The sequence below is a fragment of the Oryx dammah genome, unplaced genomic scaffold (genome assembly GCF_014754425.2).
Source record: "Oryx dammah isolate SB20612 unplaced genomic scaffold, SCBI_Odam_1.1 HiC_scaffold_2, whole genome shotgun sequence".
In the NCBI taxonomy this organism is placed as follows: Eukaryota; Metazoa; Chordata; class Mammalia; order Artiodactyla; family Bovidae; genus Oryx; species Oryx dammah.
In genome coordinates this window covers 160,107,225-160,128,261 of record NW_024070186.1, presented here as the reverse complement: position 1 = coordinate 160,128,261, position 21,037 = coordinate 160,107,225, and the positions used below count along the sequence as shown (strand labels likewise).

Here is a 21,037-nt window from a genome sequence, read left to right as displayed (position 1 = left end):
TCTCTGTGTGGCCAGACTAAGCAGTGGCTTTTCTAAAACAGTGCTGCAGAGAATGGCCATGTAATCCAGCCACCCCACTTCTGGGGTGGACACACAGAAGAGCTGAAAGCAGGGCCCCGAACTGCTAATCTGTCCTCCCTTGTTCACAGCAGTGTTGCTCACAAGAGCCAAAAACTGGAAACAACCAGTGTCTGCCTATGGGTGGAGGCCTAAACCAAATGTGGTCCATCCATGAAATGGAATATGATATAGCCTTAAAAAGGAAAGACATTCTAATACACATTACAACATGGATGAGCCTGAAAAACATTATGCTCAGTGAAAGAGGCCAAATATACTGCGTGGTCCCACTCACATGAGGAGCCCAGAGTCATCAGATACGCAGGAACAGAAAGTGGCCTGGTGGCGATCAGGGGCTGGGGAAAGAGGGATGGAAGCCAGAGTCTCCATTTGGGAAGATGAGAAAGTTCTAGAGGTGGATGATAGTGATGTTTCACAACACTGTAAATGTACCCAATGCCACTGAATAGAATGCTTTAAAATGGTTAAAATAGTAAATTTTATGTTATATACATTTTGGTGGTGGTGGTTTAGTCACTAAGTCATGTCTGACTCTTTGGGACCCCAGGCTTCTCTGTACATGGGATTTCCCAGGAAAGGATATCGGAGTGGGTTCCCATTTCCTTCTCTAGGGGATCTTCCTGATGCAGGAATCGAACCTGGGTCTCCTGCACTGTAGACGGTCTCCTGCGTTGCAAGCAGATTCCTAACCATGGAGCCACCAGGGTAAACTTTACCACAATAAAAATTTTAAATTAAAAAAATATACAGTGCTCCAGACAATGTTCTAGAGGCATTAAGCCTGGCCCTTCTTCCACATGGTCCTGCGTACTCCTGGCCACCACCCTGTCCCCACCAAGGCAGTCAGTTACCCAGTAAGTGCACCTGGACATCCAATGCAGGGGGCCTGTGTCCAACCTGGGCATCACCCTGACATCACACCGAGAGCAGGACATGGGCCTGGGTATCCCAGCTCATGTAAGAAGAGGCTGCAGGAGCAATTGCTTTGTTTTAGTTTACGTATATTTGAACTTTTAGACAGCTGCTAGCATAGCCGTCTCTAAATTGAGGTATAACTTAGCCAGTAAAGTGCGCTTGGGGCTTCCCAGGTGGTACTAGTGGTAAAGAACCCACCTGCCAATGCAGGAGACGTAAAAGACACTGGCTCGATCCCTGGGTCAGGGAAGAACCCCTGCAGGAGGGCATGGTAACCCACTCCAGTATTCTTGCCTGGAGAATCCCATGGACAGAGGGGCCTTGCGGGCTACAGCCCATGAGGTCACACAGAGTTCACGACTGATGCAACTTAAGCATGCACGCACAAAGTGAGCTCAGGGGATTTTTACGTATGTGTACACCTGTGTGTGCTCTGTCCGAATTAATAGGTGGAGGTGTCCAGCACCTTTGAAGGCTCCCTCACACCCCTGTCCAGTCAGAACCACCTCCAAGGGTGGCCACTATGTTCACTTCTATCTTTTCAGATTGGTCTGCCCTGATTTTAAACTCCCTGCAAATGGAATCACAGAGGGTGTCTCTTTTGCATCAGATTTCTTTCTCTCACAATGTCTGTGAGAGTCAGCCATATTGTTGAGGATATCAGTAGCTTATTCTTTTTCTTTATTATGTAGGATTTCATTATATGAACGTTCAAAAAAAATCTCATTGTTTTGTTGATGGACATTGGTTGTTTCCATTTTCTGGGACTTTATGAACAAAGCTGCTGTAAATATTCTGATCTGTGATTTGGTGGACATAATCACTCATTTCTGTTCAGTTTATACCTCGGGGGAAATTACTGGGTCACAGAAATATGCATATTTAACCTTATTACTAACAAACATTTTTCCAGAGTGATCTTAACTTGCATTTCTCTAATGACTACTGATATTCTCTTTTGTGACATTCTTCAAGTTTTCGGCTCGTTTTCTCATTGGGTTTTTGTTTCTTACTGATTAATTAATGTCTTTGGGATGTCGTCTCCTAGTCAGTGGTTTGCTTTCTTGCCCTTTTAATAATGTCTTCTAACAAACAGATATTCCTGATTTTATTTTATTCAGATATTCCTGAATCCCAAAATACTGTTCTTTTCTTTCATGGTTAGTGCATCTTATGTTCTGTTTAATCTTTACCTAGGCCAAGTTCATAAAGATATTCTCCCATGTTTTTTCCAAGGCTTGACTGTGTCAGCATTCACACTTAGATCTATGATCCAGCTTAAATTAATGTTTTGTGTATGGTGTGAGGTAGGGGTCATGGTTCCTTTTTCCCACATAAACATCCCATTAGCCAACACAGTTTAATGCAAAGACCACCCTTTCCCCACTGAACTGCAGTGGAGCCCCATTATAAACCCAGTGATCATATATGACCAAGTGATCGTATATATGTGGGTCGGTTTCTAGACCCTCCATTCTACTGCACTGGTCTATTTGTCTGCCCTTGTACCAATATCTATAGCTCTATACTAGGTTTTGTGCTTTTTTTAAAAAAAGAAGTTTATTTAAAAATTATTTATTTTGACTGTACTGGGTCTTTGTTGCTGTGCGCAGGCTTTCTCCAGTTGCAACAAATGGGGGCTACTGTCCAGTTGCAGTGGGTGGGCTTCTCACTGCTGGCTTCTCCTGGCTTGAGGGCTCAATAGTTGTGGTACATGGGTTTATCTCCCAGTGCCATGTGGGATCTTACAGACCAGAGATGGAACCCATTTCCCCTGGATTCGCAGGTGGATTCTTAACTACTGGACCACCGGGGACATCCCTATACTAAGTCTTGATACTATGTACTATAAGTCCTCAGGCTTTGTTCTTCTTCGAAATGATTTTGTCTATTTCAAGGTTTTCTGTTTATGTTTTACAATCAGTTTGCCTCTCTTCCCCCTCTCCAAAAAGCCTGCTGGAATTCTGATTGAGATGTCAATCTATTAATCTATTTGGGAAAAACAGACATCTTAATAATATTAAGCCTTTCAATCTATGAACATAGCAAATCCCTAATTTTAAGTTTTCTTAATTGTTTTATAGTTTTCAGTGTAGAGGTCATGAAATTTCTTTGCTAGATTTATTCTTATATATTGGATATTTTTATGGCATTTCAAATTTTTACTTTTGATTTGAGTGTTACTTAGTAAGTAGAAATACAACTGATCCTTTTTGTGTATTGATCTTGTGTCCAGAAAACTTAAGTTCATATATTTGTTCTAACAGTTCTATCGTAGATTCCTTTGGATTTTCAATATATACAATCATGTCAATTATGAATAATGATCAAATACATTTATCTTTTCCTTTTCTAATCTTGATGTCTTTTCTTTCTTTCATTTGCCCTATTGCGCTAGCACCTACTTTATTAAAAAAAAAAAGCAACCATCAACCAGGATAGGTTACCCCTGAGGAGTGGAAGTGAGGTTTATATTTTACTTACTTTTGTGTTACTTACATGATTTTAGTGTTTTACTTTTATAATTCTATAAGTGATCTTTTTAAATGAGGGGAGAGCAATACATATCAGTTAGCAAATTCTAAGCAGTTGAGATTCACAAAATAAGAAGCACTTCCTTAATCCCACTGTCATATATTTCCAGCTATCCTCTAGCCACACAAAAACGGTATCCTATTTTTTTTAAGTATCTTATCATAATTCTCCTTTGCACATTGATTTTTTTTTCCTACATAGAAATACACTGTAAAACATACAGGAAGTTCAACAAACTCCAAGTCAGATTAATTCAGAGACCAACATCAAGACACATTATAATCAAACTTTCAAAAAACAAAAAGCATCTTGAAATCAGCAAGAGAGAAGCAAATCATCACATACAAGTGATCCTCAATAAGATTATCAGCAGACTTCTCACCAGAAACTTTGGAGACCAGAAAAGAGTAGGCTGACATGTTCAAAGTGCTCAAAGAGAGGAACTATCAACCAAGAGTCCTAAAACCAGCAAAACTGTCCTTCAAACCTTAAGCAGAAATTTTGTGTTTAATGTGATGTACAATTCAAAAAAATTTTTTCATGGGCTGGCCAAATCCATTGACTTGAAATGTTATTTTTGTCACATTACCAAATCCCTTCCTATATAAATAATATAAATATATACTTGTTCCTGGATCCTATATTATGTTTTATTCTATTTTTGTGCTATCCCACCCTGCTATATACATAGCTTAATAATAATGGAAGATTATGTTCAAGAATGCAAGTTCTGTTGGGAAGAAGGTGGGGAAGGGATAGTTAGGGAGTCTGAGATGGACATGTACGCACCACTATATTTACAATGGATAACCAACAAGGATCTACTATACAGCACAGGGAACTCTGCTCAATGTTATGTGCCAGCCTGGATGGGAGCGGGGTTTGGGGGAGAATGGATACATGTATATGTACAGCTGAGTCCCTTTGCTTTTCACCTGAAACTACCACAACATTGTTAATTGGCTATACCCCAATACAAAATGAAAAGTTTACAGTCTGGAAAAAAAATTATGGAAATCTAAATAAAGTATAGATTTAGTCAATTTAAAAAAAAAAAGCAAGTTCTTGCCACAACAAAGACCCGAAGCAACCCAAAAAGAAAAAAAAAGACTGCAAGTTCGGTTTGAAGTTAGGAAATCCACAAGTGCAGCTCACAGTTTAAAGGCAAGATCAGCCATGGCACTCCCTCCCGAGGCTTCACACACACTGAGATACGTCCACACTCCTGAGGACCAGGGCTCAAGCCCCTCTGGCCTTGCCTCCTAAGCCCATGGTGAGCCCACTCGCTCGCCGACTGTGCTCTGGCAACCGGCAGGGAAGTCCACTCTGGCCTCGTCCTGCCTGCCTGTCTCCTGGTTCTCTGCATGACTCTCTCCCACCTTTCAGATCTCTGGCGACTGGGACTCTCCCTGCCCTCTCCCCGGACCCTGACCCTCTCCATCATGCGCACGGTTTATTTTATTCAGGCATTAACTGCCATCAGAACTGCCCTGCTTACTTGTTTTCTTCTTGTGCCATTATCCTCCACCCCCACCACACTCACAAGGTAAGGACTTGGTCTAATTGTTCATCGTTACATTGCCAGTGCCTGCAGCACACATCAGGCCCCCAGTAAACATCTGCTGGCTGGATGAATGACTGGAAGGATAATAAATCGTGTGATTAGATCACTACCATTAAAAAGTCATTTGCTCATTTAACAGACAAGCCTAAAAGTTTTATAAAATGTGGAAACATACCTTACGAGGCAGGTAGATTATACAGCACAAATCTTATTGTCAGTGAAACCATGGTTTTTAGTCCAATTCAACTGCTTCCTGGTCATGCATCCCTGGGCAAAGTCGTTGAATCTCTCTGAACCTCTATGTTCTCCTCTATAAAATGGGAGAAACAATGGTAATGAGAATTATTACAGAACACAAGGAAATGACGTGAGTCCAGTGCTTAACAGAAGGTCAGGAACACAGCAAACCTTCAACAAGTATTATATGGTGTTAACCTGAATGGCAAGAAGAAATGAGGAATTGAAGGAATCTTTTCCCAACAGGAGAACTAATTAGAAACTGGGCATAGGGACTTCCTTGGCAGTCCAGCAGTTAAGATTCCACTGCATGGGTTCCATCCCTGGTCAGGGGACTAAGGTCGCGCATGCCACTCGGTATGCCCAAGAAGTTTAAAAATAAATAGAAACTTTTAGTTAAAAAGAAATAAAAGAAACCAGTCAAAAACATCAGGTCTAACAGTTTGGGCTAGAACTCCTCCTGGGAGAGTCAGGAGTCAGACAAAGATGCCTGCAACAACTGCTGTCCTTCAACACTTTTGGCAGCAACGGTGAGGTTTGGCCATGCAGAGAAAGTGCCGGGGTCCAGCCCCGGTGGAACCAGGGTGATTCGAAGGAGAGACGGAGCAGGCGAGGAAAAAACTTATTTATTTATTAATATAAGATTAGATTAGGAAGAAATAGTGTAGTAGGAAAATTAAGTGGAGAAAGAAGGCTGAATAACTTGGCTTACGGGGAAGGCCAATAAAGTTCCAGACAAGGAGCTTACACCACCTACGTTGGGCCATCGGCGCCCACTTGAATATCGAAGGGTGCCCCGCCTTAGGCTCCCTTTCACGCGGGTCTTAAAAGCCAGGGCAAGTAGACTTGGTGAGCTGCCCCGCTCCAGATGGGAATTCAGCCTGAAATTAGAGTAAAGAGGAGACACGGGGGAAACCAGTCCGGCGACTGGCCCTGGCCCCCATCGTCTAGAAAGGCCTTTTATACCTTTTTGATTGTACATAGAGATCAATGGGTAATACAAAATTATGCAGCGTTAGCAGCCCAGATTCTTATCAAAACCAGGCTTTTCTCTCTGCATTCCTAATTGTATACACAAGTCTTAGGTGATTTACATCATCTTCTGGCCAAAAAGGGCCAATTAACATTTTACAGCCTTTTTTCTGATAAGGGTTTGTTAACTAGAAGACTTATTTGTGTTGATCTTCCCAAAGTCTGGTGCCACTCTCAGAAAGCACTAAATAAAGTTACATTCTTATATAGCAAAGATACAGCAATTTATAACAAGTGAAAGGAGTACAGTGATTTATAACAAAAGAAAAGTATTTAACTCAAAAGTCTAGTGTTGCTAACATCAAAACTACTATATATCTTTTTCCATATCCCATTTACATTGATTAACATCCTCCCAGGTGCCTAAAACATAAAGAATATGGAGGCCTGGCAGCAATCATTGAGTCAACAGTGAAATCCATCACCAATATGATTTTTAGCTCTTTAGAAAAGGCTTTGTATCTTTAAGATGCTTTAAGCTTTGTGCCTCTCGCAGTTGGGGGGCTATAAGCAATTCACAAGCTGTAAGAGGTCCGGGGAACCTGTTAGGCAAGCTAGAGTGCTATCAGAGGGGTTTAACTGAAACATCCCTTTCAAATGCAGAAGACTAAAGCCCTGATTTGACTTCTTCCAGAGAATATCAGAAGAGTGGAGAAGCAGAGTACAAAAGCCGGCAGATTTTTGGGTTTTGAGGTACATGCCTGGGAAATACCAGGGGGAACACTTGAAGCCTGATCATGTCCTTGTGTTTTGTCAGGCTTCCTTTCTCATGACCTTGTCACGGGCGGGATTCCTCACGCTGGCCCCCAGCAAGAAAGTGTTCAAAATCAGAGTTGTTTTTAGAGAAGAGATGAAATTATGGTATTGCAGTCATTCAATAGCCTGAAGAGAGGGTTGTTTTTTTTTTTCTGGTTTATAAATCATTTATTTTTGGCTGTGCTGGGTCTTTGTTGCTGCCTGGGCTCTTCTCTGGCTGCGGTGAGAAAGGGCTGCTCTCCAGTTGTGGCTTCTCACTGCGGTGGCTTGTCTTGTTGCAGAGCAAAGGTTCTTAGGGCTCACAGGCTTTAGTAGTTGCAGCACAATCATCCAGGAGTTGTGACTCGCAAAAGGGTCAGGAGGCAAGGTCTGAGAGGCTCTAGAGCACAGCTCAACAGCTACAGGCACACGGGCTTAGCTGCTCCTCGGCATGTGGGATCCTCTCAGGTCACGGACGGAACCCGTGTTTCCTGCACTGGCAGGCGGATTCTTTACCCCTGAGCCACCAGGGAAGCCCCAAAAAAGCCTAAAGAGAGTTAACTGAGAAATGATGAAAACTCCTGGGAATACTTAACACCTGGATGGGATAATGAGACTAAAACACACGGAATCTAATTGTCTTCTTTGACACCAAAAAAATTCATAACAACAACAAGAATTATTTAAAAAATACTCGACACAAAGAAGAAACTGGCAAGATCTAGATAAGGAAAACTATAGTTTAGCAAAGCATCTAAAGGAAAACCTCAATAACAGCTCCATTAATCCACACACATTAACACAACTTAAACCAGTATCCTAGCCAGTTTATTTTCCCCTTGGTTCTTAACATTTAGAAAAATGAAATAAAAGAGCCAGAAGGGACCTGGAGAAGTAGAGGGAGTGTGGCCTTGCCCTGGCCTATTTCTGAAGCCCCAGTGTAGTTCAGCCCAGTTGGACACTATCAAGTTGGCTGCACTAGCTCTTCAGTGTCAACAAGAACTGAATGCTTGGAAAATACTGTTTTACATATTGCCAAGCTTCTTTTGCGCTTCCCAAGTGGCTCAGTGGTAGAGAATCTGCCTGCCAATGCAGGAGACTCAAGAGACTCAGATTTGATCTGTGGGCTGGGAAGATCCCCTGGAGGAGGAAATGGCAACCCACTCCAGTATTCTTGCCTGGAGAATCCTATGGACCGAGGAACCTGGCAGGCTCCAGTCTGCTGGGTCACAAAGAGTTGGATGCGACTGAACACACACACACACACACAAACTTCTTTTAGTATTTTCCAGGTAGAAAGATCCATCCCAAATAAAATACCTGGGAAGCCCAATTCAAATCCAAGGTAGAGGAATATGTTGGATCCTGGGGGCTATAGCCAGTGGATCTCTCTTAAATGAACCCTATCAGGACCCAGAGAGCTCCAGGGCTGGAGGGTGTGGGTCAACCACTGCCTCTGCCACCCAAGGCAGCAGGTGTAGCCTTTGCCCAGCCTCACGTCCTGTTTTCTCTCCTAGGCCTGTGGACAAAGGATGGCCGACCCCTGCCCGCTGAGTGCCTGTGGCCCTGTTGGAGGGGCTGCCGAGGGCTGGACACCCTGCCCACTGCAGGTGAGGAGGGTGTCCTCTGGTGCCCGCCTTGGTTGAGGGAGGGACACACAGGGGCAGCCAGCTTTGGCCATGGGATCCACTCCAGTCCCCAGGGAGGAAAGAGAACGTGGGCGGGTGGGGCTTTGCCTCTCAGCGCCCGCATTGCTGTCCCCGGCAGAAAACATGCGGTTCAGGAGGAGCCCCTGTGCTTCCCGGAGACACAGGACACGAAAGGAGCTGAGTGGCTGCTCTGGGAACCAGTTCTCCCCTCCCTTTCGTCTCCTCCTTTCTTCTTTTCTTTTTAAATTAGCAGATTTTAGTTTTTAGAGCAGTTTTAGGTTCATAAAAGAACTGAGTGGGAAAGACCGAGATTTCCCCCTCCCCGCCTACACGCACTCACCCCACCAGAGGGGCACGTTGGTTACAATCGGTCACCCACACCGACACGTCACGGTCACCCAGAGTCCAGAGCCGGCATCAGCGTCACCCCTGGTGCTGTTCCTTCTACGGCTTTGGATGAGCACATACACCGCTGCAGTCTCGCAGAGTCGCTTCCGTGCCTCGGCAATCCTCTGTGCTCCGCCAGTTTGTCCTCCCCAGACCCCTGCCAGCCACCATCTGGTCCCTATCTCTGTGGCTCTGCCTTTTCCAGAAGGCCATGGGGCTGGAACTGTACCGCCCGCAGCCTCTCCCCGTCGGCCTCTTCCACCCTTCCCTTCTCGCCAGTGGACCTGTTCCTAATTAGCCCCGTTTCCAGGTTACAAATGAGGACACCACGGCACAGAGAGCTCAGGCGGCCTGTCCAGTGTCGCACAGACGGTAAGTGGCAGAGCTCAGATTCCAGCCCGGGGCCCCCTGCCCCTGGTGATGCTCCTGGCAGCAGGGCCTACTGTGGCCACCCAGGAACACCACGCCCCCCCACACCGGTCCTGGAGGCCAGACCGACGGCTGGCTGCCCGCCATCCGGGGAGGGAGAGAGAGTGGGCCTTCATCCCACCCGGGCCCTGAGGCTCGGTTGCCTGTCCCAGGCCACTGGGCGGGACGACAGAGGCCGCAGGCCCAGGCCTCTCTCCACAGCCCCTGGCCGCAGTCCCCGACTCCATGAAGAAGCAGGAGTTGCGCCCAGGCGGGGAGACCGGCCAGGGCCACACCGCCAGCTCCCCGGCCGAGCAGGTGAAAGCCCTGGTGGACCTGCTGGCCGGGAGAGGTGGCCAGGGCTCCCAGGCCCCGCAGCCCCCCAGCAGGACGCCAGAATGCCCACTGAAGCCCCATGGCAATGGTAGGCCCATGAATGGGGATCCCCAGGGCTTTTCCCCCTCTCCTTTCCCCCTCCCCTCTCCCACCCTCCCCCATGGCCTCTGTCCCGCAGACTTGAGGATACAGAGGCACCGGGAGGCCCTGCTGAACAGGACTGGGGTCAGCCCCGAGCTGGGCAGCCCCTCCCCAAGGCTGACCAGCCTCCTGCTGGTGGAGGGCCTGACGGACCTGCAGCTGAGGGAGCACGACTTCACGCAGGTGGAGGCCACACGCGGGGGCTGGTGCTCGGCCAAGACCATCGCCCTGGACAGGCTCTTCCTGCCCTTGTCACGTGTGTCCATCCCCCCCCGCATCTCCATCACCATCGGGGTGGCCGGAGTGGGCAAGACCACCCTGGTGAGGAACTTTGTTCACCTCTGGGCCCGGGGGCAGGTGGGCAAGGACTTCTCGCTGGTACTGCCCCTGACCTTCCGGGATCTCAACACCCACGAGAAGCTGTCTGCAGACAGACTCCTCCGCTCCGTCTTCCCACACGCTGGGGAGGTGGGCCTGGCATCAGTGGCGCTGAGCAAAGTCCTCTTGGTCCTGGATGGCCTGGACGAGTGTAAGACACCCCTGGACTTCTCCAACACTGTGGCCTGCACGGACCCCAAGAAGGAGATCCCGGTGGACCACCTGATCACCAACATCATCCGGGGCAACCTCTTCCCGGAAGTGTCTGTCTGGATCACCTCCCGTCCCGGCGCGGCTGGCCAGATTCCGGGGGGCCTGGTGGACCGGATGACCGAGATCCGGGGCTTCAGCGAGGAGGAGATCAAGACTTGTCTGGAGCAGATGTTCCCCGAGGACCCTGTCCTCACGGGCTGGGTCCTGAGCCAGGTGCAGGCTGACCGGACCCTGTATCTCATGTGCACCGTCCCGGCCTTCTGCCGGCTGGCGGGGGCAGCGCTGGGCCACCTGCACCGCAAGAGGCCGGGGCCCCTGGATGCCGAGCTGTGGCCCCCGAGGACCCTGTGTGAGCTCTACTCGTGGTACTTCAGGATGGCCCTTGGCAGAGAGGGGCAGGAGAAGGCCAAGGGGAGCCCCCGCATCGAGCAGCTGGCCCACAGCGGCCGCAAGCTGGTGGGCACGCTGGGCCGGCTGGCCTTCCACGGGCTGGTCAGGAAGAAGTACGTGTTCTACGAGCCTGACCTGAAGGTGCTGGGCGTGGACCTCACACTGCTACAGACAGCCCTGTGTGGCCGCTTCCTGCAGCGGGAGGAGACTCTGGCCTCCGCAGCCGCCTACTGCTTCACCCACCTGTCCGTGCAGGAGTTCGTGGCGGCCGCATACTACTGCAGCGCCTCCAAGAGGGCCATCTTTGACCTTTTCACCGAGGGCGGTGTGTCCTGGCCCCGGCTGGGCTTCCTCACACACTTCCGGGGCGCGGCCCAGCGGGCCATGCAGGCCGAGGACGGGCGGCTCGACGTCTTCCTGCGATTCCTCTCAGGCCTCTTGTCCCCGAGGGTCAACGCTCTGCTGGCCGGCTCCCTGCTGACCCAGGGCGAGCACCAGGGCTACCGGGCCCAGGTGGCCGAGCTCCTGCAGGGCTGTCTGCGCCCCGACGTGGCGGTCTGTGCCCGGGCCGTCAACGTCCTGCACTGCCTGCGCGAGCTGCAGCACACTGAGCTGACCCGCAGCGTGGAGGATGCTGTGGCCAGCGGGGGCCTGGCCAGGCTGACCAGCCCCCCGCACCGTGCCGCCCTGGCCTACCTCCTGCAGGTGTCCGACGTCTGCGCCCAGGAAGCACCCCTGCCCCTGTGCCTCAGCCCGGGCATCCTCCAGAGCCTGCTGCCCCAGCTGCTCTACTGCCGGAGCCTGAGGTGGGCGCTGGGGGCAGGGGCAGCGCAGGGTGGGAGGGAGGAGGGTACAGTGAGGACCGGGCGGGCTCCTCCCACCCCCACACCCCCCTGTGTCCCGTCCTGGGGCCACTGTCACCAAGGACCAAGACCCAGGCGGCTTCAAAGGACAGAAACCGCTTTTCTCCCGGTTGTGGAGACTGGAGTCTAAGAGGACGTCGTCGGCAGGGCCATGCCCCCTGGAAAACCTGTTGGGACAGTCCTTGGGTCATTCCTGGCCTTCCCAGCCTTCAGTGTCTGCCAGCAGTCCTTGGCTTGCAGACCCAGGCTCTGCCTCTGAGGTCACACGGCTGTCTGCTCCGTGTCTGTCTTCTCGTCTATCTCTCTCTCTCATGGGGACACTGGTCCCCACGCTGGGTTACAGACCACCTCACTCCACTATGACCTCATCCTCACTTGTTATCTGCAACGACCCTATTTCCAAAGAAGGCTGTATTCCTGAGGCACGGGGGTGGGGGTTGTAAACACCAGTATATCTTACAGGGGGACACCACTCGACCCACAACACCCCGTATAGCACCCCAGTGCTGACAGAGGCCACACCCATTCATCCACCCTCAGCCTGTCGTCCTCTGCCCACTCTCTGGACTTCGGTGGCGGGGAGGGGAAGGCTGGAGGACCAGGGCCACTGGGGACCTCAGAGTAGCTTCTACAGTCCTTAAAGGAGGGCAGCTGGTGTCTGACCGACACACACAGTCTGGGGGCTGCAGGAGAGACAGCCCTGCGGGTCAGAAGCCCACTGTTTATGCCACTGAACCTCCCAAGTCGCCTGGTGGGAGAACTCTGAGCACACGGGTGTCCTGGCACAGATCTCTGAGCCGCTCGGCTGGGGCTTTGCTGGGATGGAGAAGAGGGGGTGGCAGAGGGTCTCAGCCTAGGTGTCTGAGCTTAGCGCCCACTCCAGTGCCAGGGGCCTCATCCCACCCGCCCACGGGCAGCGGTAGGACCACTCACTACTGCTGTTCCTCCTGACCAGGCTGGACACCAACCAGTTCCAGGACCCCGTGATGGAGCTGCTGGGCAGCGTGCTGAGTGGGAAAGACTGTCGCATTCAGAGGATCAGGTAACACAGACCCAGGAGACCCCACACAGGGTGCTCGCCTGTCTCTCAGAGTCTGGGCCTCTTTTCACATCCTCCTTTCTGCTCAAGTGGCCTGCGATACTTTCCAAGAGAGGTATCTTCGGGGCGTGTGGCTCAAGGTGCAGACTGCTTGTTTCCACCCATTCCAGAAAGTTCCAGAGGCCCAGGTACCTCACTTGTAAGAAGAGAGAAAGGATATGGCAAGAGTCAGATGCTACCATAGATACATTTTTCCCAATATTGTATGCGCGGATGTACTGCCAGGTCCGACTCACTCTACATTCCTCTCAGAGTTTGCCCTCAGATGGTATTCTGAGCACAGGATTACATCTTAAAAAAAAAAATCCAAACTTTTAAATTAAAAAATTCATATTAATTAAAACAATTTTAAACATCATATCTTTACTATTCTAATTAATGACAGTTTATATACTAACTGCAGAGCAGATCTATATGCTCATGAAATCTCTCCTATAAATAACATAGCCAAGTCTGAATAACACCTGATTTGAATCGATGTGATGACCAGCAGCTGGCTTTGGGAGAACTAGGGAAGTGGATTTAGAGAAAATGAGAGAGTAACTTTTCATAAGCCTGACATAAGCTTCCAGCTTTTGAAATCATCTTTATCTGAAAAGACAAAAATATAGACTGAGTCCAGACTAAGTCACTGAGGAAGGTGGTCAGAGTGGTGAGTTCTGTGTGACCTTCGACCTCTGTGTGACATGTGTGACCTTTGTGCCTGAGGAGTGTAAACAGTAGGGGTTCAGGGGTTCCCTGGACCACTCCTCAGTGTGTTCAGGGTACACCCTTTCCAGGTAGATAGAGATGTACATTTTGTTAAATTCAGCTTCATAGCTCAACCATTTTCCTTTCTTGCTTTAGAGAAAGGACAGGGGCCACAGGTGTGCTGGAGCCACAAGTTCATGAGAGCCACCAGGTCATGGGAGCTGACTGTTAACGTTTTCAGGAATTTTTACATGTTGACCGTGCTAGAAATTGGCCACAGTGGGAGTATTTACACCTTGGAAATTAGCCAACGCAACAAATCAGGGCTTTTGTAATTTTGCTTTTGCCTGAGAGCTGGTTCTCCAGCACAGCCCTGGCTGGAATCCACGTGGTCGTCTGCAGTAACTGCCCATCCTCTCTGCTGCACTGTTTGTGTGATTCTGGTCAAACTTCTCCCTGGGGCCCTCTGCTGGGCTTCCCAGGTGGTGCTAGTGATAAAGAACCCGCCTGCAGGTGCAGGACACAAGACAAAGGTTCGCTCCCTGGGTCGAGAAGATACCCTGGGGGAGGGCATGGCCACCCACTCCAGGATTCTTGCCTGGAGGATCCCATGGACAGAGGAGCCTGGCGGGCTGCAGTCCATAGGGCTGCGAAGAGGCGGACACGACTGAAGTGATGGAGTACCCACGCATGGGGCTCTCTGCTAATGTGAGGGAAAGGCCACCCACTCTGGCCCTACCATGCCCATCTGCTGGGCCTGGCTCATCTGGTCTCCACCTGCGTCCAGGCCCTGATGATGCTATGGTGCCTGACGCGTTTGCATCACAGACCTGGAGCTGCAGAAGAGGTGATGAGGTTACAGACCCGCATTAAGCACCCTCTCCTTCTCTTCGAGCAGCTTGGCTGAGAATCAGATCAGTAACAAAGGGGCCAAAGCTCTGGCCAGATCCCTCCTCGTCAACAGAAGCCTGACCACTCTGGAGTAAGTAGGACCCTCGCCACTGGGATGGGGGGAGCCTGTGAGCCATCGTCTGAAGCCCCCTAGGCAACGCTCTCCCCAGGGTGGGCCGGAAGGACAGCCGAGCCAGCCAAGTCTTGGCCCCTGCTCAGCTGCTGGGACTCACTCTCGGAAGCACCAGAATACTGGCCTTGAACCTGGTGTTATCATCTCCTCTCCACACTCAGCCCAAGCCCACTAGTCCATCAGACCCTGCTTTCTTCCCGCTTCGTGTGGGGCCATCATAGGGAATGCCTTCCTCATTTGCCTACACAAAGATCTCTGCCCCAGTCCCACCAAACAGGGCTTTCCTGGTGGCTCAGACAGTAAAGAATCCACCTGCAGTGCAGGAGACCCAGGTTCAATCTCTGGGTCAGGAAGATTCCCTGGAGAAGGGAGTGGCAACCCACTCCAGTATTCTTGCCTGGGGAATCCCATGGACAGAGGAGCCTGGCGGGCTGTAGTCCATGGAGTCACAAAGAGTCAGACCCGACTGAGCGACTAACACAACAAACCCTGGCACATTCTCTTTGAGGAGCATGGATTTAAAAGATCTGAGTGACTTCTGTTCTGCCTTCCCTCCCCGGGAGCTGGATAACTGGTCCTTTCTCTTCCTCCGCCAGTCTCCGCAGTAACTCCATCGGACCTCAGGGGGCCAAGGCGCTGGCAGATGCTCTGAAGATTAATCGCACCCTGGCCTCTCTGAGGTACATGTCACCTGCTTGCTGCCTCTCTGCCCCCAGGAGGTGGCTCAGAAAACCATCTCCTCAGGTGCCACCTGTGCAGCGGGAGGTAATTCCCAACAGCAGCCACAAGATACTGGCTCCCATCCAGTGGATGTCAGGGCATCCTGTGTGCTGAGCAAGTTTCTAAGTCCAGCTCTTCACCGCGCCTGTGCTCAGGGTCTGAACGGGGGAGGGAGGAGAAGAGGGGCAGAGGTACAAGGAGGTCTGACAGGCAAAACAGTCTTCGAGGAAAAGCTCTTGTCTCCATGAGTGGGAGGTCCCCAAGGCCATGACATCAGGATGATCCCTGAGGTGTCTTCCAAGACACTGAAATCCCATCTTCCAGATGCTTCCCATGGTTTGCTGAGGTTTGCTGGGCTCCTTTAAGGGGCCAGTGGCTGTATCCATCCTTAGTTGATGGATACAATGCCTTAATGCCTACTGTCAGTTTGTTTTGCTCATTTCCTTCTTTTTACTGAGGCAAAATTCACACAAAATTTACCATTTTGGAGTGTACAGTTCAAATGTACATTCAGTTCAAATGTACTAAATGTACAGTGTATACACTTAGTATAGTCACAGTTATGCAACCAACACCTCGGTCTAGTTCCTAAGTATTTACATCCCCCTAAAAGGAGTCCCTCTACCCATCAGCAATCACTTCCCATGCCCCACTCTCCCCTCAGCCCCTGGCAACCACCAATCTGCTTTCTGTCTGAAGATTTCGTGTAAACGGAATCAAACAGTAAGACTTTTTGTGCCTGTCTTCTTACACCCGGTGGAATGTTTTCAAGGTTCATCCGTGTCGAAGCATGCGTATTTCATTCCATTTTAAGGCTGAATAATATTCTATTACATGGACCACGATTTGTTTATCCATTCGCCAGTTGTTGGACATGGGTTGTTTCCACCTATTGGCTATTGTGCTGTACATACTTGTGTACAAGCATGTAAGGACCTTTTTTTCAGGTCTTCCGGGTGGATACATAGCAGTGGGATCTGCTGGGCCACAGGTGACCCTGTGTTTAACCTGTTGAGGAAACGGCCCCGGCCTGGTTTCCTCGGAGGCCACACCGTCTAATGTTCCTACCAGCAACCGGGATGGGGGCTCCACTTTCTCTACGTCCTCACCAACACCTGGCTGCCATGTTTCAGCTGTAATTCAGACTATCGATGACCTTGTGGTCCAGTTATCAGGGGCTCCTTGTCCACAGCCAGCAGGCAGGTGCCTGGAGAACCCAGGGAAAGTCTGAGGCCAGAGCAGCGGTGGGAAGGGCCAGCTCCCCCACTGCCTGGGTGTGTGGGGTGAGGGCCTGCCAGGCACCCTCCTGGGCTCCACCAGTGATGCCTCTCCTTATCTCCACAGCCTCCAGAGCAACAGGATCAGGGACGACGGTGCCAGGTCCATGGCTGAGGCCTTGGCCACCAACCGGACCCTCTCCGTGCTACAGTGAGTGGGCATGCTGGCTGGCAGAGAACGGTTTTCTCTCCTCTCTTCTCCTTCCCCAAGGGCCTCTCTGTTTCCTGCACAGAGAGGTGGATGGGACAAGGCCCGGAGGCTTTCTGAGCCATCTGCATGGCCCCTGGAAAACCTGACGTCCACTGCTTTTCTGGAGAATGGGTGTTGGGGGAATAATTACAAACAGAGCCTCCCACCAAGATGGGAAATCCTCTCCACAAATGCAGAAAAGTACGAAACAGCTTAGTTACTGGAGTAAGCACTCAGCTAGCCTGCAGGGAGCATCCCAGGTGATCCGCCAGTGGAATGGCAAAGACAGAAAGGAATCTCACCCTTTCCTGCAGCCAAGCAGACACAACCCTTTACATGTGGGTTTTCCAGAAAGACCATAGCTTGTCCTCAAACAAGAGAACTGGAATAGCACCGTTTGTCATACTTAGTTTATCCTAAATTTGCCTGTCATTCGGGAGGGGGAGCCGTCCATGCTTGCCTCCTGCCTTCATGCCGAGGAAAATGAAAACTCCTATCTTTATGACAAGCAGGCACTTATAGCCGGACCAGGTGTTCCCTTCCTTGATGTGCAGGGTTCAAAGAGATGGTGCAGAGGCCCTTACCAAAGACATTCCTAGTTTGTAAGTCTGGCAAGAGGCTAACTTCTATTAATAGCTCTTAAAAAGATTTACATACTCTCAAAGGGACAGGGAAAGGATTTATAATCCCTAGTTTCCTCAAGGAAATAGTCTACGGGAGGGGAGGGTTTTTTTTCTCCCCCTGCTCTTTTGGGACCAAGGAAAGTTCCATTTTGTGTAGATTGTAGTTAGCCTCATACAGATGAGGTCCTGGCCTGCCTGTCCTTCTAGGATGAACATAGGGCTCCTCCTGTAGTGTCTTCCTCCTCCAGATTTAGCGTAAGAGGAGGTAGCTTCTGCAGACGAGGAGCCTAAGCCAGGGTCTGCCCTCAGGAGGACTGTAGGGTTGGGGGGAAGGCTGCTGGTTGGTCTGAATGGAGGCAGACTGCTGAGTGTTGAGAAGGCTGGTCAGGTGAGGGGCCGGTGGGACTTGTATGCAGAAGTCTTCAGAAAGTCTCCAGTTGGGAAGTTGATGGATATTAACAGTGTCCGCTGGTCACTGCTTTCTGGCCCCTCAAGGGAGGGCCCAGCTGCCCTTGCCTCTTTTTTGTTGTTTAGTTGCTAAGTCGTGTGTTACTCTCTTGTGGCACCATAGACTGTAGCCCGCCGGGCTCCTCTGTCCATGGGATTCTCCAGGCAAGAATACTGGAGTGGGTTGCCATGCCCTTCTCCAGGGGATCTTCCCGACCCAGGGAAGATCGCACCGGCGTCCCTGCATTGTCAGCAGGGTTCTTTACAACTCAGCCACTAGGGAAGCCCCCACCGGTAGCCTCTTAGTCTTCACATCAGTCTATTAGCAACATTTTGGCAACAATCCAAGGACCCCTCCCCCATGCTGCGGTAAACTTGAACCAGACTATCCTTGGCCTGGGAATGCCTGTGGCCAGCTTTACCGAAGGACCCTTCTCCTTCAGCCTGCAGAAGAACTCCATCGGGCCAGTGGGAACCCAGCAGATGGCAGATGCCCTGAAGCAAAACAGGAGTCTGAAGGAGCTCATGTGAGAAATGCAGAAGGGCCAAACTGGTACCCTTCGTGCCTGGCACAGTGCCGAGCGTATCACAGATATTTGTGAGCATGGGGTGGGTAGATGGCTGGCTGGCTGGCTGGCTGAATGGGTGGATGGATGAGTCAGTAAATGGATGGATGGATGAATGAGTGGGTAAGCAGATGGATGAGTGAATGAATGATTGAATGCATGGGTACTAGATAGCCGGTTTTGGACTCCAAAACCCTGAGCCAGGAGAATGGAGATCCAGATTCCCAGGAAGGAGTGAGGTGCAACCTCAAGCTCACCTTTACTGACATCCCAGCCACATTCATATAAAGATCACAGATGCCTCTCGCTGAAAGGCTGGCCCTGTCCCTGTCAAGGAGTCGAGAAGGACACTGCTACCTTGATCTCTTACAAAGGCCACCTGCCAGCCGGCCTCAGGCAGAAGAAACTGTGTACTGGGCACCCTTGAGACCAAAGACAGCCCTTCCCTGGAGGGTTCCCGGACTCTGACCCCTCCTGGCCTCACCCCGCCCGGCTGCCCCACCCATGTCCCTTCTCTTGCAGGTTCTCCAGTAACAGCATTGGCGATGGAGGCGCCAAGGCCCTGGCGGAGGCCCTGATGGTGAACCAGGGCCTGAAGAGCCTGGAGTGAGTCCCCAGGGGGTGGCTGTGGGCAGAGGATGACTCCCCGCCCAGGTTCCCTGGCCAGCAGCGGGGTGGGTCCTGGTGGAGGTCAGTCAGAATCCACCAGCTCGTGACCCCGGACAGTCTGTGCTCTGAACGTCTCTCCGTCCAGCCCACCCGGCCAGCTCCCTCTCCTTGGACAGTAGGTTGGTGTTGGTTCTCGAGTTCTCAGAGTGACAAGCACCAAGTGCCCTTTAGGAGCTGGCCTAGGTGGCTGTGGAGGGGGCTGGCTCCGGGGCCCGTGGTGGGGAGTGGGGACACCTGGCTATGCCGCTTTTTCCGGGGGCTGCAGACACATGTACCCTCAGAAGTCACGCGGAGCCACCCAAATCAAGGCAACGTCTAAACTCTGGCACTGGTGGTGCTGCACCCACCTGCCCTCAGCTGGCAGGGGCTGGACTGAGGGGCACGGGAGAGGATTGAGGAATGAGGAGGGCACGGGGGTGGCACAGGGCCCCCAGCCCCCTGCTGCACTCAGTGCCCATGACCCCGGCTGGACTCCTCCCAGGCCTTGAGGTGGCCACGCCCAGGGCACCCTGTCCTTTGTCTGCAGCCTGCAAAGCAACTCCATCAGCGACCCGGGAGTGGCAGCGCTGATGGGGGCCCTCTGCGCCAACCAGTCGCTCCTCAGCCTCAAGTAAGCCCCGCCCTTCCCCCCGTTCCTTGGCTGGGGGTCTGAAGGGACTCTGGGACATGGAGTGAAAGGCTGGTGTTGAGAAGTCCCCACTCCCACCCCAACCCCGAGGGCCTGGGAGGGGGAAGAGCCACAGTTGGGCAGCTTGGCGCTGGAGCCCGGCCGCCTGCACCCCCACTCACGGGGATGGGGGAGGAAGGCAGCCTCAGCGGGCAGGTCTGCCACCCCCTTCCTGAGGGCAAGCCTGCAGCCACAAGCACTCCAGCCTGCCCCTCCCCTCACACCTCTGAGGTCCTGGCATCTTATCCTCTTCCTCCTGGGACAGTCCTGGGCAGGGGAACACGTGGCTGGCAAGCCTTGCAAGGGGGGCTTCCTGGACCGGGCTCTTCCCGCCTCCAGCCAGGGCCCACCTGGGGTTCCTGGCTTCTAAACAGCCTGAGCACCTGGATGCCGCACCACCACCCCCCCACCAACCCCACCAAAGGCCTCCCCTGTCTATCAGCAGCTCAGGGTCTTCTCTTTCCTCAGCCTTCGAGAAAATTCCATCAGCCCAGAGGGAGCCCAGGATCTGGCGCGTGCTCTCTGCACCAACAGCACCCTGAAGAGCCTAGAGTATGTGAGGGGGCAGGCAGGGCTTCCTAAGGCTCTCTTATGCCACCGGGTGCCCTGCCCACCCCAGGCCGGGAGCTGATGGGCGGGCCCTTGGGAGAAGGACATGGTTGGGGGGGTGGCCGGGAGGCCTGGCGGTGACCCTGACACATCCCCCTCTGATGCTGCAAAGTACACAAGGATGGAGTGAGTGGTGACAGTTGCCCTGCCCTGAGCCTGCCCCCCTGCAACAATATAGGACCGGGGTGGGGGGCTCCCAGCACAGGGGCCAGGAGTGAGTGAGTGAGTCATCAGGCAGCTCTGCCACCTCCTGGCAGGTGACCAGGCATGGAGGCCCACCAAGCAGAGCCTGCTCCCTGCCCACCCCCAGGACACATGGCAGGCGCGGTGCCCGGGAGCACATTCAAGTGCCCGGAGAGCCTGAGCCCAGCAATCCCAGCGGACAAGATGCAGCCCTGGGGTGGGGCTGGGGATCCAGGAGTAGTCTGGATCCCCAGGGAGCAAGGATGGGGGCTGCACTGCTGGCTCCGGCTCACTTGCCCGCTCCCCTCTGCCCAGCCTGACAGCCAACCTACTCCACGACCAGGGCGCCCAGGCCGTCGCAGAGGCAGTGAGGGAAAACTGCGCCCTCACATCCCTTCAGTGAGTCCAT

At 51.8% G+C, this 21,037-nt stretch overlaps 1 protein-coding gene across 1 annotated transcript in view; it reads left to right on the top strand.

The window, feature by feature from the left end:
* The window catches only part of NLRC3 (NLR family CARD domain containing 3), a 29,436-nt gene that overhangs the window by 1,791 nt on the left and 6,608 nt on the right, over window positions 1–21,037 (top strand). Inside the window, exons 2-14 of the mRNA XM_040255502.1 lie at window positions 8,617–8,709; window positions 9,446–9,507; window positions 9,766–9,967; window positions 10,058–11,807; window positions 12,820–12,906; window positions 14,552–14,635; window positions 15,274–15,357; window positions 16,742–16,825; window positions 18,378–18,461; window positions 19,023–19,106; window positions 19,696–19,779; window positions 20,305–20,388; window positions 20,944–21,027. Coding sequence (XP_040111436.1) covers window positions 9,790–9,967; window positions 10,058–11,807; window positions 12,820–12,906; window positions 14,552–14,635; window positions 15,274–15,357; window positions 16,742–16,825; window positions 18,378–18,461; window positions 19,023–19,106; window positions 19,696–19,779; window positions 20,305–20,388; window positions 20,944–21,027 — 2,687 coding nt within the window. The 5' untranslated portion in view covers window positions 8,617–8,709; window positions 9,446–9,507; window positions 9,766–9,789. The remainder of the gene's footprint in view (window positions 1–8,616; window positions 8,710–9,445; window positions 9,508–9,765; window positions 9,968–10,057; window positions 11,808–12,819; window positions 12,907–14,551; window positions 14,636–15,273; window positions 15,358–16,741; window positions 16,826–18,377; window positions 18,462–19,022; window positions 19,107–19,695; window positions 19,780–20,304; window positions 20,389–20,943; window positions 21,028–21,037) is intronic.